This window comes from Microtus ochrogaster, chromosome 1 (genome assembly GCF_000317375.1).
Source record: "Microtus ochrogaster isolate Prairie Vole_2 chromosome 1, MicOch1.0, whole genome shotgun sequence".
In the NCBI taxonomy this organism is placed as follows: domain Eukaryota; kingdom Metazoa; phylum Chordata; class Mammalia; order Rodentia; family Cricetidae; genus Microtus; species Microtus ochrogaster.
In genome coordinates, this window is record NC_022009.1 from 16,521,205 (window position 1) to 16,539,011 (window position 17,807).

A 17,807-nucleotide genomic window follows, 5' to 3' on the forward strand; every position below is an offset into this window, starting at 1 on the left:
ATTTTTTACTTTAGGTGTGTGTGTTTTAGATGCACATGGGTGTATTTTTTACTTTAGGGGTGTGTGTGTGTGTGTGTGTGTGTGTGTGTGTGTGTGTGTGTTAGATGCACGTGGGTGTATGGATGCCTATGCCTGTTTTTGCTTGCAGAGTTTAGAGAAGAGGCCAGGTGTCTTCCTCTATTTCTCTTTGCCTTATCCTTTAAGATAGGGTTTCACTGAAGTAGAAGCTTGCCATTGTGGCTAGACTGACTAGCCAGCAAGTTCTGAAGATCTTCCTGTCTCTACTCCAGCTGTGAGGTTATAATTATGCACCGCCATGGCCAGCTTTTTACATAGGTGCTAGGGAGTGTGTAACAAGGGAACTTACCCATCAAATCCATCTACACAGCCTCTGATCTTAATTTAAGGGTATCATAGAGGCTACAGTGACTGCACTGGAAAGAGACATTCCTGGTCCTAGTGGCCATGTGGCATCTACTGTTTAGTAAGTATCTACAAAAATAAGATGTACTTCTAACAAGTAATGTTTTCACTTTCTTGGAGTGATTTTGTTTCAAAGATGTGTACTCTGACATCCAGCTCTGAATGATCAAGAATTGAGTGCTTTATTTATTCAAGTCTAAGATATTATAAAATACTATGAGCCACTACAAAAAGAAAAAGAAAAAAGAAAAATGGACTTATACAACCCAATGCTTACTTTGAATTTTTCTAACCCATTAACTATTTGTTGCTCTTTTGTGCTATCATCTGCACATTTAAAATGTTTTATTTAAAGTGGTACATGCATGTGTGTGTGTGCGTGCATGTGCATATGTGTGAATACACACCTGCCAAGGTGTGCATGTGTTGTAAGAGGCTACTTGTTTGTTTCCAGCTGCTTAGCCCAGAAATAATCACATAAACCCTTATTATTTGCAATACTGTTTGGCCAAGAGCTTAAGCGTATTTCTGACTAACTCATATCTTAAATTAACCCATCTCCATTAATCTGTGTATTGCCACATGGCTGTGGCTTACCAGCAAAGTTTTGGCATCTCTGTCTCTAATGGCGGCTCCATGGCTTCTCCCTGACTCTGCCTTCTTTCTTCCAACATTCAGTTTAGTTTTCTCTGCCTAGATAAGTTCTGCCTTGCTATAGGACAAAGCAATTTTTTTATTCATTAACCAATAAAAGCAACACATAGACAGAAGGACCTCCCACACCATTTCCCCCTTTCTGTTTAAATAAAAAAAAGGAAGGTTTTAACTTTAACATAGTAAAATTACATATAACAAAATAGGTATCAAGAAAGAATTACAGTTACAATATTTATATATACTTTATCTTTTATCAAAGCTAAGGAAAACTATAACTACAACTATCTATTCTTCAACTCCATCAAAGATTCCAGAAGGATATAATATTACCTAAGTAAATAGAAAGTGCATTGTAAGCAACTTTTAAAACTCTAGAACTGACAAAGACATCTTGATGCTGGGTTGATAATCTAAAGTTCTTCTGTATTGCTAGAGCATCCATCTTCGGCCTACAGGTTCATAGTGTCAGGCAGACTTTTCCATGAAGCAGGAAATTTCAAAGACAGTTCTGCCTATATTGGCAGTTTTTCAGTAACTTTCTTCTGTATCCTGCAGAATGTCTGGCAAACTCTTTCATGAAGCAGGAACCCTAAAGGATTGTCTCACCTTTGGGCAAATTCTGTAGTCATTTTGTTGTGGGTCCTGCATGTCCAGTTCATACAGCACAACATCAAGCAGTCCTGAGTCCTTAAAACATTTTAAATGCCATATTCTGAAGGTCTCAGAAAGATTTGAAAATACCTATCTAACTGAAGTGTATCTCAAAACCTAGCTAACATGACTATGAGCTTGAACTATTATAGATGACTCTATTAACCTATACTTCTTAATTATATATTACATTTTTAAATGAGCTGCACAAACACAATACCTTAATCAAGAGCAGAAACATACATATAACAAAATTGACCTTAAATTTGTATCAATAAAGCAAGATCATAACAATTCATATCTTTATATTATATCCCCCTTTAAATATAAACAAACATTTATAGACAATATTTGGGAATATGGGTGTAGTACTCTCTAAACTGCTTCCTGCTTTTTGTTGGGCAAAGTATTTTTAGGAGTGTTCACGATGACTTTTCAGGGGAGGGTTGGTAAGCAGCTTGATCACAGCAGCCCTATTAAATGTAATTTTTCTGTGTTGAAGTTAAAACCTTCCTTTTATTTAAACAGAAAAGGGGAGGTGATGTGGGATGCCCCCCCTGTATGCTGTGAATACCATTGGTTAATAAAGAAGCTGTTTTGGGCCTGTGATAGGGTAGAGCCAAACTAGGCAGGGAAAGCTAGGCTAAACGCTGGGAGAAAAAGGGCAGAGTTTGGGGAAAGCCATGGAACCACTGCCAGAGACAGACATGCTGAAACTTTGTCAGTAAGCCACGGCCATGTGGCGATACACTGATTAATGGAGATAAGTTAGTTTAGGATATAAGAGTTAACTGGAAATACGCTTAAGCTATTGGCCAAACAGTATTGGAAATAATATCATTTCTGCGTGGTTATTTCAGGAGTCTGGGCAGCCAGGAAACAAACAAGCGGCCTCCTATTACACACATGCATGTGGGATTAGAAGATAACTTGCAGGTGCCAATTCTCTCTTTCAACCATGTGGGTTGTAGGAATCAACTCGGTCATCATTGTCTATAACAACTGATCTGCCTCACTTACTCTGAGACCTTCCAGGTGTCTGATATCAGTTCTGTTACTTTTGTGCTGGGCTTTCTTAATGTTAACAGAAGGTGACATTAATAGCTACAAGTAACCACAGGAACACAGTTTCAATAGCAGTGAAGTACAACCTAACAGCATAATCTGTATTACTTTCTTCACCTTGTTACCTAATAGCTTCCTTGGGCACAGAACTTGTTACCTTATAGCTTCCTTGGGTGCAGAACTTGTTACCTTATAGCTTCCTTGGGCATAGAAGCAGTTTCAGACCAATTGCTAGTTTGGGTTCAATCATATATGACCATGATGAGGTGGCCAGGAAGTACTTACTACACAAGCATGAAGACCTGATCCCAGAACACATGCAAAAAGCCAGGTGGAGTGGCATGTACCTATAATCCCAGTGCCAGGGATCCAAATAAGAAAATCCTAATGCTTGCTGGCCAGATGGTGTAGCTAAATCAATGAACTCCACTACCAGTGAGAAACCCTGCTGCACATGCATACCTTATCACACATACATGAACACATACATAAGCACATATGCACACACATGCAGTGACCACAGTGAATGAGAATCCGTTGCAGCTGCTGGATTCAAATAGCCCATTCTGATGATGCCCAGACAGGGTAGTAGTCATGGAGCAAAGACGCTCACCTTTCATGGCGGATGGAGAAGGAAAAAGAGAAGAAGAAAGAGAAAGGACCCCTAGGACAAGCTACAGCTGCCTAACACATTCCCTGTGATCTCCTCCATCTTCTTGGCCCAACTTCTGAAAGTTTCCACCACTTCACAGGGATGCTATCAAGTTATAGATCCACGTTGATTGCATTGAAGCTCTAGTGGTCCAAAGTTTAAGTCTATGATCCTATCGAGGGCACTTAACATCCAAACCATAAAACCCATCTGGCACAGTTACAAGACTTTAAAGCTTAGACTTCAACATATGAAATAGAAGGTATAGAAATGAAGTTAGCTTCCTCTGTACAATATCTTATTTTCTGTATTTGTTTCTCTAATAAAAGCTTCATCATGAAAAGGAGGAAACTCAAACTGAAGTGAGTTGCAAACTTCATTTCCAACACAGGATTGTGACTCGGCCCTGAGGTAAGATTTGACCATCTACAAGATGGTCCTTGTAGATGAGACCATGGACAGTTAGTTGCATGGTCACATTTGCTCCTGACCTTTCCTCCTCCTGTCCTCTCCCCCTCCCTCTTCTACCTATGACTCTCTATGAGCTCTCGTCTTCCTTTCTCCTGGAGACTCCATGTGCCAAGATACATGTACGATGATGAAGTTTACAATCTTTATTATATCTATGTATGCGCATGGGAGGCAGCGACAACTAGCAGGAGTTGACTCTCCCACTATGTGGGTTCTGAGGATGAAATTGGGCTGCCAGCTTTTGCCCACTGAGCTGTCTCACCAGCCTTGACCATCTCTTCTAGATTGGAGGCATGGGAAGAGATATGAGAGCCTGAGCTGACAGGTGGTGACAGCTAAGCCAAGGGGACTGCTCTGCCTTCCTTAGGCCTAATTTCATCCTCCCCTCTTCTCCAACCTCTCTCTGTCTCACCAATGCATCAGGACCAAACTGTTTAGGAAGAGAAGGAAACAGGAAGGAAAGAGATGTTTTCTGTGTTCCTTGCTCCTGTTCTCCTTTCTTCCCATCATCCCAAGCTCTCTCACTGTTGCCAGATCCCACACCTAGCTTTCCAAGCACAAAAGGACAGGGTTGGGCAACAGCCATGAGCTCCTCAAGTCAGGATAAGGGGATCTGAATCCTAGTTTATTAGGCAGAAACTGTGTGATGATCGCAAAGTTACTTTTCCATTCTCAGCCTTAGCTGTGGTGTCTATGAGCATAGCCCAAATTAAATGACTAAATGAGATAGGGCATGCAAAATCTTTATTGCTTACCCCATAGAAGCACTAGTGTATAAATTATTATTTCTTGTCATCTCTATTTTAAGTGATGATGATGGTTGTCTTTGCTTTTTGTTTCTCATTGTTTTTCACAGTTTAGCTTCTAAGGACGGATGTGCTGGCGCCATTTCTCAGTAGTAACTTCTAAGGACGGATGTGCTGGCGCCATTTCTCAGTAGTTAACTTCTAAGGACGGATGTGCTGGCGCCATTTCTCAGTAGTTAACTTCGACAGGCTATTTCAGTCTTCCCATGTCTTCGCTCTCGTGCTCATCTTGACTGATTTTATCCTCCCTGTGAACATATTTTAAGGAACTACAAAGGGAGCCACAGAGTTGCTAACAGTAGAAAGCCTGGCAGGGAAAACCGTGCTAAGAAAGGGAATTGCACAGCTTGCCCAAGGCCATGCGCTTGTGAGAGGCACAACCCTGACATGCTTAGGAATTACCGTTCTTCTTGGACTCTGGAGGAACACAAGGACCGACTGTAGCTGTGACTTACACTGCCTTAATGATCAGTAAAGGTTAGTATCTTTTAGTTTTTGACCTTTTGCGTATATTCTTACAGAAATAAGATTACAATCTCTTGAATGTATGTACATAAATTTGGGGGTTCTGTTTGTTCCCTTCCTACAATCATTGCTGATAGACAAAGGGTGAAATCAGTGGCCTAGACACATTGTTTCCTGCTGAAGCTGTCTTCAGAGAAGGAGAGCATGAGTTATGTAGCAGGGAATAGACTGTCCTTGATTAGATTATCCCATTTATCTCCCTAACAAAGGCTAAGGCTCAGTCATGTGTGAGGTGTTTGATGTACTTTTCACATCCTTACCCAAAAAGACATGAGATCCCACCATGATTAATTTATGGGGAAAATAGAAAATAATGGTTTCAGAGAGAAGGCATATGTTAAAAAGTCTCCTTACCTTCCTTCCCACACTAGTAAGGATTGCCAGTCACACACCGGTTCCTCTTTCTGACTGCTGTTTGTACTATCAGACAACTTTTGTGTTTGATTGCTAACTGTCTGCCACCCCCCAAAGTATAAGTTCCTGGTGTATATGTGCCTACATTGCCTGGCATGGAGTCAAGCATATCACAGATTTGATAAAAACTTACTCAGTAATAACTAAAGGATGCAGTGTAGCTATGCCCTTCTTTGCGGATTCATGCGTTTGTTCTCTGTTCTCTTGCTTTTCTGATGTTCCATGTCAGCATGATGGAGAAGAACAAGCAGTCAGAGGATGACAAAGATCCTGTCTGGATCCCAGAGGCTTTCCGTCTAGGGCGTCTTAAGAATGTGCTGGACGGAGGAGAGTATGCCCCTTTTATAACCCCTCCCATACTGGAGAGCAATTTTATTCAGGTAAATAACACTTGCACTCTCAATCAAGTCCTGTCACTTCCAGATTTCATTTTCTCAAAGACAGTGAAATGTTGAAAAGAGAAATCTTTTTAGTGGCTTGAGGGCACAGTGTGATATTAAGGGGGACAGCTTTGTGACTTTTAAAAAGCCTGAAAACTTAGTGTTACAGAAAAATGTTCCAAACAAACTCAAAGGCGAGAATTCTGTCCAAATTCTACCATGCTAACCAAATTGTCATGCTAACATAATCTTGTTACACAAAATGATGTTTAGAACATGCTATCACAGGAAGGTATCCAGATAATTTCTTTCTTAGAGTTTTAATTTTTAAAACTGTATATTTTAAGTATGTGAGTGGCTTGCCTGCATGTGTTTATACACCATGTATATGCCTATAGATGGTTGTGAGCCAGCATGTAGATGCTGGTGATTGAACCCAGGTTCTCTGTAAGAGGAGCAAGGCCTTACGGCTGAGCTATTCTCTAGCCCCTAGACCTATATTTTAAAGACAAACGTCTGAGGCTGAAGAGGAGCTCAATGGTAGAGTCCTGGTCTAGCATGCACAAGACCCTGGGGTCAGTCCCTAGTGACCAAGTAAGTAGACAACAATCTGGGGAGTGCTAAGAATTAAAATAAGTCTTATATGTTGGTCCTGAAAGGGCAATATAACTGTCAGATAGCGTCAGAGGCAAGAGTTCTTTCGTGTAAGAATGTGCCAGCGTCATGAATGAAGCTGCAGAGCACCTGGGAGTTGGCTGGGCTTTCCTCTCAACACTCAACATTAGGCTCTCAAGCAAAGATATGGGCTCAGCAATGTGAACTATGCCTGTCCCTCACAGAAATGTCATGATCGTCTGCTGCTGAACACAGAGCCAACACCTTCAGCTGATCCCACAGAGTATAACAAGGAAGGTGACAGACACTTCAAAGATAAGGAGAGTTCATTCTTCATAAGTGTGGAGGACTAGCGTGACATCTCTGTGTCCAATGTACCACAGGGAAGAGCGGAGTCTCCAGAACATGTTTCAGTGCTGCCCTAGACACACGATCCCCAGGAACACATGATGTCATAATTTAATGTTTTTGGCATTCGGTTACTTCCTCCTGCTAATCTCTTTCCCCTTTATTCCTGAACCTTTTTCATACTATCTCTTGTGCACTCTAACCACACAACCCTGGCCCCACACGAGGAAGGGGGAGTTTATGATCTACATATCAGCCACAGTCCCACATAACTGCATTCACACTCTCCAAGATGCCCAGTTTTTCCTAGTTAGTCATTGGCAGCAAGCTACCAAAATTCCTGACTCTGGAGGTTCAAGTGAGGGGGGGAAAGGCAAGCATCTTAGAAAGCACCCAGAGTGCTTGCTCACTTGAACTAACTGCTACATGTGTGCTAACTTCATTCCTAAGTCAATACCCCAGTCACATGCTCCATAGTACCCTGAAGTACTAATAGTTACCTTAGTCGCTAGCTCTGGTCCTCCCTAGGAGACTCCACAGGCCAGAGACTGTGGCTATTCATTCTGCTATCTCCAAATCATGAACAAGTCAAGGAATGGAGGTACCATGGCTCATTTCCCCTGTTCTCTGGCCTCACTTACACTGCTCTAGCAAGCAAGGGTGCTAAATCTATGCCTTTTATCAAGAAACTCCTTTCCTGTTCTCTGCTTTCAGGTCAATAGGAGAGGTGAATCGATTTATCTGCATAACCGAGCAAACTGGGTGACCATCGGCATCTGTTCTTCCAATCCCGTCCTCAAGACCCCCAATGTGATGCTGTTGGCACATCTGACCCCAGAGGCTAGAAAAGAATCAGAACCGCTCTTTAAACGCCTCCTGTCATCTTCCTCCACAGACAAGCTGGTGCTCACCAGGTGAGTCACGGGACAGGAGGACAGCAGTCTCTCAGAGAACACCATAGCCCCTCCGAGCTGAAAGTGGAGATGCTGACAGCTAGGGTTCCAAAAGAGCCGTCAGGCGCATTACTTTCTCAGATGATGCAGGGGTGTCTATAAGAGCATCCAGGGGAAAAAATGGTTCATGACAACTGACAATTAAGTTTAAAAAAAAAAAAAAAGAAAAGAAAAACATAAAGTAATGAGGACTAAAAACAGCAGCCTCTCAAGAGCTTGCTCTTCCTCCCCACAGTGGCCTCGCATCCATCAGAATTTGTCTGGCCTCATCTTGTCTATGATCTTGATCAAGTAGCTTAATTTTGGCCTCATTTTTAGACAATTTTATCACTGTATACTTACTGTACAAATAATGAGTTTCATTATAATGTTTCCATATGTGTGCATTAAGTACCTTGAACATATCCATCCTTCTTTACCCTCCCTTGGCCTCCAACCCCATCCCATCGGGCCTCTTCTTCATCTCATATAGTCTCCTTTTACTTTCATGTCTTTTATGTCTGTGTAATTGTATGTGTGGGGGTGCACATGCGTGTGTGTGTGTGTGTGTGTGTGTGTGTACATGGTGCATGTGTGTCTTGTGTATATGAGGAGGTCAGAGGACACCCTCAGGTGTCAGTCATCAACTCCCCCGCAAGAGACAGCATCTCTCTTGTTCACTGCTGTGTACTCCGGACTAGCTAGTGCAGAAGCTTCCAACAATCTTCCCATCTCCACCTCCCATTCCCCAGTAAGGCCAGCTAGGATTACAGATGCTTGTACTGAGTTTCAAAGTCCAAAACCAGGCCATCAGGATCACACAGCAACTGTTTTATCACCCCACCTTTTTAAACATCCAGACTCCTCATGAGAGAGGGCATGATACTTCTGACTTCCTAAATCTGGCTTATTTCACCTAATGCCAAATCTAGTTTTAGACGCTTTCCTGCAGATATCATCTCGTTATTCTTTATGGATGAATAAAGCTCAAGTGTGTGTGTGTGTGTGTGTGTGTGTGTGTGTGTGTATTTATCTATCTATCTATCTGTTCATACTCCCTGGTCTAATTCCATAACTTGCCTGTTGTGACCAGTGCCCTGGAAACCAGGAGTAAGCAGGTATACCTGCTGTGACCAGTGCCCTGGAAACCAGGAGTAAGCAGGTATACCTGTTGCATGATGCCTTAGATTCCATTGGACGAGCACAACCAGGAATGACATTGCTGAATCATGTGAGAGTTCAAGTTTTAGCTCTTTGAGGGGCCTCCATGCTGACTGGTTACCATAGCAGCTACACTAAGTTACTCTCCTACCAGTAGTACATAATGCTTTCCATATTCTCCCTGTATCGCTGCCAGCACCTGTTGTTTGTCTTAGTGATAGAAACCATTCTGACTGGAATAATAGTAAATCTCAATGTAGCTTTTATTTGAATTCACAGATGTGTAAACCTCAACTTCTAATATATTTATTTTGTGTGTGTGTGTGTGTGTGTGTGTGTGTGTGTGTGTGTGTGTGTGCGCGCGCGCGGGCAGTGCATACACAGTCCAATATTAGGAGACAAGTTTGTGGAATTAGCCTGTCCTTTTCCATATGGGTCCAAGGGATTGAACTTAGGTCATCAAGCTTGGCTGTGGGTACTTTTACCTAGTTAAAGCCATCTCACCAGCCCTCAGCCTCAACTTTTCAGGATTAATGAGGATGGGCAGCTCCTCGTGATAAACAATGTTCTTGTCACTTAGTGACATCAGAGTCTTAGAGGCATGGTTAAGATGAGATGGCTGTTAGGAGCTCCCACCCTCAGCTATCTGGGACACAAGGCCATTGACGGTCTCATTCTCCAAGCCGGTAAATCCTTTATAGGTCTTCAGATGACATTCCACTTGCGTTTGTTTTTAGGTTTCTCCCTCTGCAGTTTGTGACTCTTTCTGTGCACAGTGCTAAGAACATGCGTCTCAAAGTTAAGCTGATAAGTGGCCGAGCCTACTATTTACAGCTCTGTGCTCCTGTATATAAACAGGATATCGTATTTTCCCAGTGGGTGGACCTCATCACCCTCTTGAACCAGGAGAAAGCCAGAACTTCCAAAGTATCCGAGGTCTCCAGCCTCTCAGAAATCACAAACAGCACAGACATCACAGGCTCGATGGACATCATGGACATTACGGCTTTTGCAGAGCTGCAGGCTGTGCACTCCCACACTCGCATCTACTCCGACACCGTCACTCAAAGTGCAGACTTCTCAGAATTTACAGATGTTACCGATATCACTGATGTCACTGATGTCACCGATATCCCAGAAACTGGGGCCACAGACGTTCCAGATATAAAAATCGTCACAGAGGTCACGGAAGTCATAGAAGACAAAGAGGCCCCGAATGTCCCAGGGGTCACAGTAGTATTTGAAAACGACGACATAATAAAGGCCAAGGAAGAGGAAAAGGTATGTGTTGTAGGGACTTCCATTTTTTGGTGGCCAAGCGCAGGAGCTGTGGCCAAGTTCTCAGTCAACACTGATGATAAAAACGCTGTGGAGCCAACTCTGAGTAGCACGGTTTCAACAAAGGATTCAACCCCTGAGCCCAGTATAAGTCATAAAATATTCCCTGAACTAGTGACCATCCCTGTATCAAACTTACTCCAGTACCGGGAAGCAGTAGTGTGACACAGAGAACTTCAGGGCCAGGATCAGAAGACCGGGGTTAGAATCTTAGCTTTTGGGTATCCCATTTATGACCGACTAAATTGCTGAACCTATACAACCTAAAATGAGAATATTAATATAACCTAATGGCTATTTATGATTTGAGTATGAGGATGGGCTGAGGCTCCAATAAGAAAAGGTGAGGACAGAAATCAGAAAATAAAATAATTAAAGATCAGGAAGTACAGGAAGAAAAAAGACACAGAACTATAAAAGTCACTCCAAGCTGAGTGCCGCATTAGGAAATGGGAACTTCAACTTTGAATTAAGGAACTGAGCATCTTACATATCAATATAGCAGGCTGACGAGATGGCTCAGCAACAGAGAGCACTTCCTGCTCTTCCAGGGGACCCCAGATCCTAGCACCCACATCCTCAGCTCACAATTGCCTACAATTCCACCTCCAGATGTGATACTCTTTTAACTTCCACAGGCACCTGCATACATGTGGCATGCACTCATGCTTGCACACACACACACACGTGCGCGTGCACACACACACACACAAATAAAAGTAAAAATTTTAAAAACATCAATCTGGTGGTGTGATAGATTGTAGAGATCAGCTTGAAGACAACTAGTGAAAAATCTCAACTAGATCCACGGTATAAAAGGGGTTATGATTGAGGACAGACATCTCACAAGAGAAATATAAGAGGAAAAGTTAAAAATCTCTCTTCCCATCTTTCTACGTCCGTAGTCTCTGTGCTGTGAAACAGGTAAGGTGTGTTGCTCCCTACCGGCTGTGCAGTGGTATACCAGATGATCAGCATCTCTTTCCTCTTCTAAAGTCTCCTCCCTGATTTAACCCACGTAACTGACTGTGCACAGAGTGAAGACAGTGAACGATAGAAAAGGAGTGGTAAGGTGAGCGCTGGGAGATATCTGCAGGATGGGTGAGGACTGGCCACACATTCTTGAGATGATTGTGAACCAAGAATCTCAAAGATATTAGACCAGGGCTGGAGAGGTGGCTCAGCAGTTAAGAACACTGGCTGCTTTTCCAGATGACCCAGGTTCAAGTCCCAACACCCACATGGCCGCTCACAATTGTGAGTTCAGTTCCAGGATCCAATACTCTCAGACATACATAATGCATACCCTCTAACAGGAACGAAAAGTTTAGCTACAAAGATGTGAATCATGGGTTGGGGCTATGGTTCAGTGATACTATATGTGCTTGGTGCACACAAGGCCCTGAGTTCAGGCACTACACACACACAAGGAAGATGTTAATCATCGCATATCCACACCATGCCTATAACAGCAAAGTAATGAAAGCATGAGGACAGCCTAACCCAGTGGTTCTCAACCTTCCTAGTATTGCTACCCTTTAATGTGATTCCTCATGTTGTGGTGACCCCGAGCCACAAATTATGTTTATTGTTACTTCATAGCTGTAATTTTGCCAGTTATGAATTGTAACGTCAATATTTGATATGTAAGATACCTGATATATGATCCCAGTGAAAAAGCTGGTTTGTCCCTGAGGGGTCACACCACACAGGTTGAGAAACTCCTGCCAAGAAGAGCCAAACAAACTTGGAACTACAAAGGGCAAGTTCACAGTCCTCTGTTTGGTGCTCCCAACATACATCAAGATTATAGCAAAACTCTATTAGACAAATCAGTGTTGTATACTTGTTAAAATTATTCAGAAGCATTTCTTGGCCTGAAAAGATGTTCTTAATTAACTTAAAAAACGGAAGACTAGCCGGGCGGTGGTGGCTCACGCCTTTAATCCCAGCACTCGGGAGGCAGAGGCAGGCGGATCTCTGTGAGTTCGAGGCCAGCCTGGTCTACGAGAGCTAGTTCCAGGACAGGTTCCAAAGCTACAGAGAAACCCTGTCTCGAAAAATCCAAAAAAAAAAAAAACAAAAAACAAAAAAACGGAAGACTATAATCTCTAAGATATAAGAGTGCATGGATACATAGGCACTAAAAGAAAAAATAGGGCTGGGGAGATGGATGGCTCCGTTAGTAAACTGCTTGCTGCACAAGCATGCGGACCTAGGTTTGATGCCCAGCTCCTACATGAAAGCCTGGGCATGGGGGCACACACTTGAAATCCCAGCACTGAAGAGCCAGTCTGGCCTAGACAGTGAGCCTCAAGTCCCACTGAGAAACATTGTTTCAAAACATAAGATAGAGGGGGATTCGGAAGAAGTCCATGTGGACTTCTGACCTCCACAAGCACATACACACACATGCACCACACATACAGACATACATAAGAAACAACATAAACTGTGAAAAACAGTTTGTCTCTATGTTGAGGAAATATGCCCAGATTGTACCTTATTTGCTTTTCTGAATTTTGTTTCCTATTCTACAGGTAAGTACTTTTAAAATAGGAAATATTCAAATAGTTTTCCACAGTTTCTAATGACAGGTAGAAAATTCTGATGATAATTACACAGAGCTGGTGGCAAAAGCCTGTAACAGAAGCTTTAGAGTTCAAGGCCTGCATGGACTGCAGGATGAGTTCCAGGACAGCCTGAGAACTTGGTGAGACCTCATCCCAAAATTAAAAGTAGGAAAAAGGATAGGGATACAAGTCGGTGGTACAAAGCACTGGTACACTGTGCATATGGCCTGAGATTAGAACCTCCATGTAATAATAATAAATATAAAATGTTAGACTAGAAATATAGATGATAACTTCAAAATGACCTCAAAGCAGATCTATGCAAAATCCATGATGAAAGTAGGATGGAGATTGTGTGCCAGAGAACCATTATTTCTGCACAGGGCCACCACACAAGGAAACATTTCCTAACTTTCACTTCATTCCTCAGAGGATTCTTTTTTAATGTGTATGGATGTTTTGCTTGCATGTATGTTCATACACCACATGTGTGCAGTGCTCACAGAGGCCAGAAGAGAGCACTGGATCTCCAGGGACTGGAGTTACAGGCAGTTGTGAGTCACATGTGGGTGCTGGGAATTGAACCTGGGTCCTCTGGAAGAGCAGCTGGCCTTTCTTAAGCAGACTCTCCTTACAGAACCTTAAATTTATACTAAATAGAAATGGCTGCCACTGTAAGAAAAAATGGAGTTCTCTCTTCAGGAAATAAGATCACTGCATTACTCCTAGGACATGCTTTGGGTTGGGCTTTGTCTGTTGTTTTTTGAGACAAGGTCTTGCTATTATAGCCCAGACTGTCCTTGAATTTGCAACCCTCCAGCCTCAGTTTCCCCTGTGCTGGAACTGCAGATATGTGCCACTGGGCCCAAGAGGACTAGAATGGACAGGTGGTGGTCATGGAGGAAGAAGAGCAGATGTGAAGACTGTTAGAGACAGAGGGATAGAGTTTGCTGACTGATTGCACTGAGGCCCACATGAGACATTCTAATACGGTCACTGAGAGACATGGACCAGTGGTATGTGATGGGAAGACCATTAAAAACAGAGGAGTGGTTTCAGGGAATTGCATTTTAGATTAGGCTGTAGATCTCAAAAATCAGAATTATTATAATTATGAGCCCCAACCTCCCATGACCTATGAGATGCTCCTAAGAGCAACCTGACTGAGGTAGAATGCAAGGTATTCCCAGAAAACCTTCTTTACCCCCTAATTCAAAGATGGGTGTCATGACTACACACTAATCATCTTATGTGATGGGGGCACTGGTGCATGGCACTCAGAACTGAATGTACTGCATTAGGCTGCAGCGGAGCCTGCCATGGTTCCCATGGCACCCAGCCTCCACACCAGCCCAGGCTTTTTTCCATAGCCGGGAAAGACCATGACTTACTACTCCCTGTCCCTGGACTTGTGAACACTCAATAAGAATGAATAAAATGACTAGAAACTGCTCCCTAAACAGTCTGTTTCTGCATGATGTCCTTCCTTTACTGATTTGCTATTGCTTGTCATTTCCCAAGGAAAATGTCCTGAGGCATGGGTGTCTACTAGACATAAAAAGTAAGAACGAGTTCAAAGATGCCTCCAAACATGTCACCATCTCAGACCTAACACTCACTTTCCAAGGCGAAAGATGTTTCCAGACTACTTTGACTTCTATAAAAAGCGAGGAAAATATATCCATAGAAACGGGTGATAAAGCCTTGGAAGAAAAGTTGACTGATCTTCCAAATGCGCGTCTCAAGGCTACAGAATCCAGGTCAGTGTCATGGGGAAATGTTGTGGGCAATCTAGGGTGTACCCTATGTACACACCTATTGTTGTTCCCTGAAACTCGGGCATTTGTCTCTGAAGGGTCTCAGATACAGTGTGACAGAGAGATGGCACAGGCACTCCTTAGCCATCCACATTTGGGTCAGCCTTGGCTAATTTTTATTTCCACATCAGCTTTTTATGTTGCTCGGTTGGTATTCCGACTATTGGTCGAATGCCAAAAGCACGCATTTTAGGAAATACAGAGAAGCACAGGGCCCATGTTTTAGAGCTGTAGTGTTAACTTCTAGAAAGATTGTGGGTATTTTTTTATCACTGTGCATATCTACATTTTTTTCTACAGAGTCTCTATACATCTCTTACCCATCCCTGTATTTCCAATAATATGAAAGACTTTTAATTATTTTAATACTTCTACTGAAAAGCTGATTGCAAGCTGAATGTGAATGAATATGATCATGGTATAAAGGTACAAGTTAATACAATCATTCTAGGGTAACCCTTAACAAGAACTTGGATCTAACCCTAATCTTAGACTGGGTGGCCCATACCTGTAGTCCCAGCCAGCCCTGCGGCTAAGGCTGGAGAATCCCTTCAGCCCATGAGTTCTAGACCAGCCTGGAAAGCATAGTTAGACCCTACCTTAAGTAGACAACTTAGTAAAAATAAGAATGAGGAATGCAATTCGGTCTACCTTTTAAATAAATATATTTAAAGGAGGATTTGGAGGGAAGTTCAGTGGTGGACTACTTGCTTAGCGCACAGAAGGCCCTGGGCTTGGTCCTCAGCACAGGGCGGGGGAAGAAATTATATGTACTGTACACACATACACAGGATAAGAAAAATTAACTTAGGAATGAAAGCAACTAGAATTTATTAAGTAATTTGAAGTGCTAAAGAGATTCGTTGCTTTATCAAAAAGAACAAAGTAATAAGCTATTGAAATAGCTAATTTTTGAAAACCTAAGTGTCCCACTGCCAGGCGGTGGTGATGCAGGCTTTTAGTCCCAGCACTCGGGAGGCAGGCGGATCTCTGGGAGCTCGAGGGCAGCCTGGTCGACAGAGCAAGTTCCAGGACAGCCAGGGCTACATAGAGAAACACTATCTTGAAAACCAAAACTATTAAATATATACATTTTTTTTAAAACTTGGATATGTCTTGAAAATCTGTCTAAAAAAACATAACTTGGAGACAATAAATTAATGACGTTTAATAAAAATGCAAAGTAGAAAACTTAAACAATCAGAAATTAAGAACTTGAAAAAACAGGAGTTATCAAAGTTTTTTTTTAAGGTAAAAGGCACTTTCTAAATTTTAATGGACAGTTTTATTTTAACTATGAATTTTCTTTGGTTTATGCCATTTTGATTGCAAAATTATAAAAATATATTTTATTTCTTAAAACTTTAGTTTGCTTTTTCTAAGCCAGACAAAACAACAGAATAAAGATTATTCTGAGTTATCCTCCTGTGACAGTAAAGTTCTTAGATTTCTAATGTCTTAGAATCTTGGAAGGCAAATGAAGCAAGTTTAGCATAAAACTGAGGAAACTTAATGTTAGTCACACAAACACAGAACAGAATGGTCATGATAGTTCGTCCTCACTGGAAAATTTATATTCTTTTTTTTTTTTTTTTTTTTTTTTTTTTTTTTTTGGATTTTTCGAGACAGGGTTTCTCCGTAGCTTTTTGGTTCCTGTCCTGGAACTAGCTCTTGTAGACCAGGCTGGCCTCGAATTCACAGAGATCCGCCTGCCTCTGCCTCCTGAGTGCTGGGATTAACGGCGTGCACCACCGCCGCCCGGCCAAACAGAAAATATCTATTTAATACTGAGCTTCCCAGTATCATGATAAAGCGATTTACTTCAAAGCACAGCCAATTTGTTTTAGTTTTGACCAGCCCAGGCTGATCTCAAATTCACTATTTAGCTCATATCTTTCTATGTCAACCCTACATGTTAGGACCACAAGCAACACCCACTAGGGTCAGCAAGACGGCTCAGCAAATAAAAGTGCTAGCTGGCCAAGCCTGATAGCTTGAGTTAGATTACCAGAAACAATGGCAAAAACCTGACAATGATCGCTGACCTACACACACATACACAGTGGCACAAGTGTGCCCACACTCACACATAAATCATACACTCTCACGCACGCATCATATACACACACAATAGCAATAAAACTTAATTTAAAAAGTTACTTCTAGATGTGTTCTACTTAAATTTTAAAACAAATTAAGAATGTTTCCATTAATATATCTGTATACTCTATGTTCTACCAATTGTAATAAAACAAAGGAATACAAAAAAACTGTAATAACATTTTGAATTACCAGGCATGGGAGTGCACACCTCTCATCCCTGCATGTGGGAAACAGACACAGGCAGATCCTGTGAGTGGGTAGGAAGCCTGGTCTATACAGGCTAGCCAGGGCTACCTAGGCAGACCTGTCCCGTGCCCTCTGTGTACACAGGCCCTCTCCCCTCCCCCTCATACACGCAATTAAAAAATAAACAAAACAGATCGTTTTTTAAAAGAAAGAAAAGAAATATCTATCAATAGCTACAACAACTATCAATTCCTAGATGATTCAGTTCTGTTCCAGCCGTGGCCTCTTCCCACCCTGCTGTAATTAAACCCCATTGTATATTTGTCTTGGGAACTTTTCTCTCCTAGCTTGTGAGTCTTCCTCAGTTCTGTGTGTCTGCCTTTCCTGGTGAGCATCTTTTGTGTCCTACAGCAGAATGTTTCCTGATTGACCCTTCTTCCGTGGCCATATGGATCACCTGCAGGTTTTATCTACAAAACACTACAGTCCAATAAATTACTTCCCTCTTTGGGTTGTTTCCTTGATCTATATTTCTACAGGTACAGGATAAGGATGAGTTGTGTGGATGGACAGTTGGCCGATTATCTGGTTGCTATAAAACTCCCCGGCATATATGGGAATAGCACGAGTGAGGCAGGCATCCGATAATCAGGGGTAACTGTATGCACATGTACGCAGGCATCCGATAAT

The 17,807-nt window shown here is 42.2% G+C and overlaps 1 protein-coding gene across 1 annotated transcript in view; it reads left to right on the plus strand.

Moving 5' to 3' along the window:
* Window positions 1–17,807, plus strand: part of Fam71d (family with sequence similarity 71 member D) — a 32,202-nt gene that overhangs the window by 5,483 nt on the left and 8,912 nt on the right. The window contains exons 2-7 of the mRNA XM_013354459.1: window positions 3,778–3,859; window positions 4,776–5,202; window positions 5,894–6,044; window positions 7,722–7,921; window positions 9,838–10,381; window positions 14,533–14,771. Of these exons, the coding sequence (XP_013209913.1) occupies window positions 5,895–6,044; window positions 7,722–7,921; window positions 9,838–10,381; window positions 14,533–14,771 (1,133 nt within the window). The 5' untranslated portion in view covers window positions 3,778–3,859; window positions 4,776–5,202; window position 5,894. The remainder of the gene's footprint in view (window positions 1–3,777; window positions 3,860–4,775; window positions 5,203–5,893; window positions 6,045–7,721; window positions 7,922–9,837; window positions 10,382–14,532; window positions 14,772–17,807) is intronic.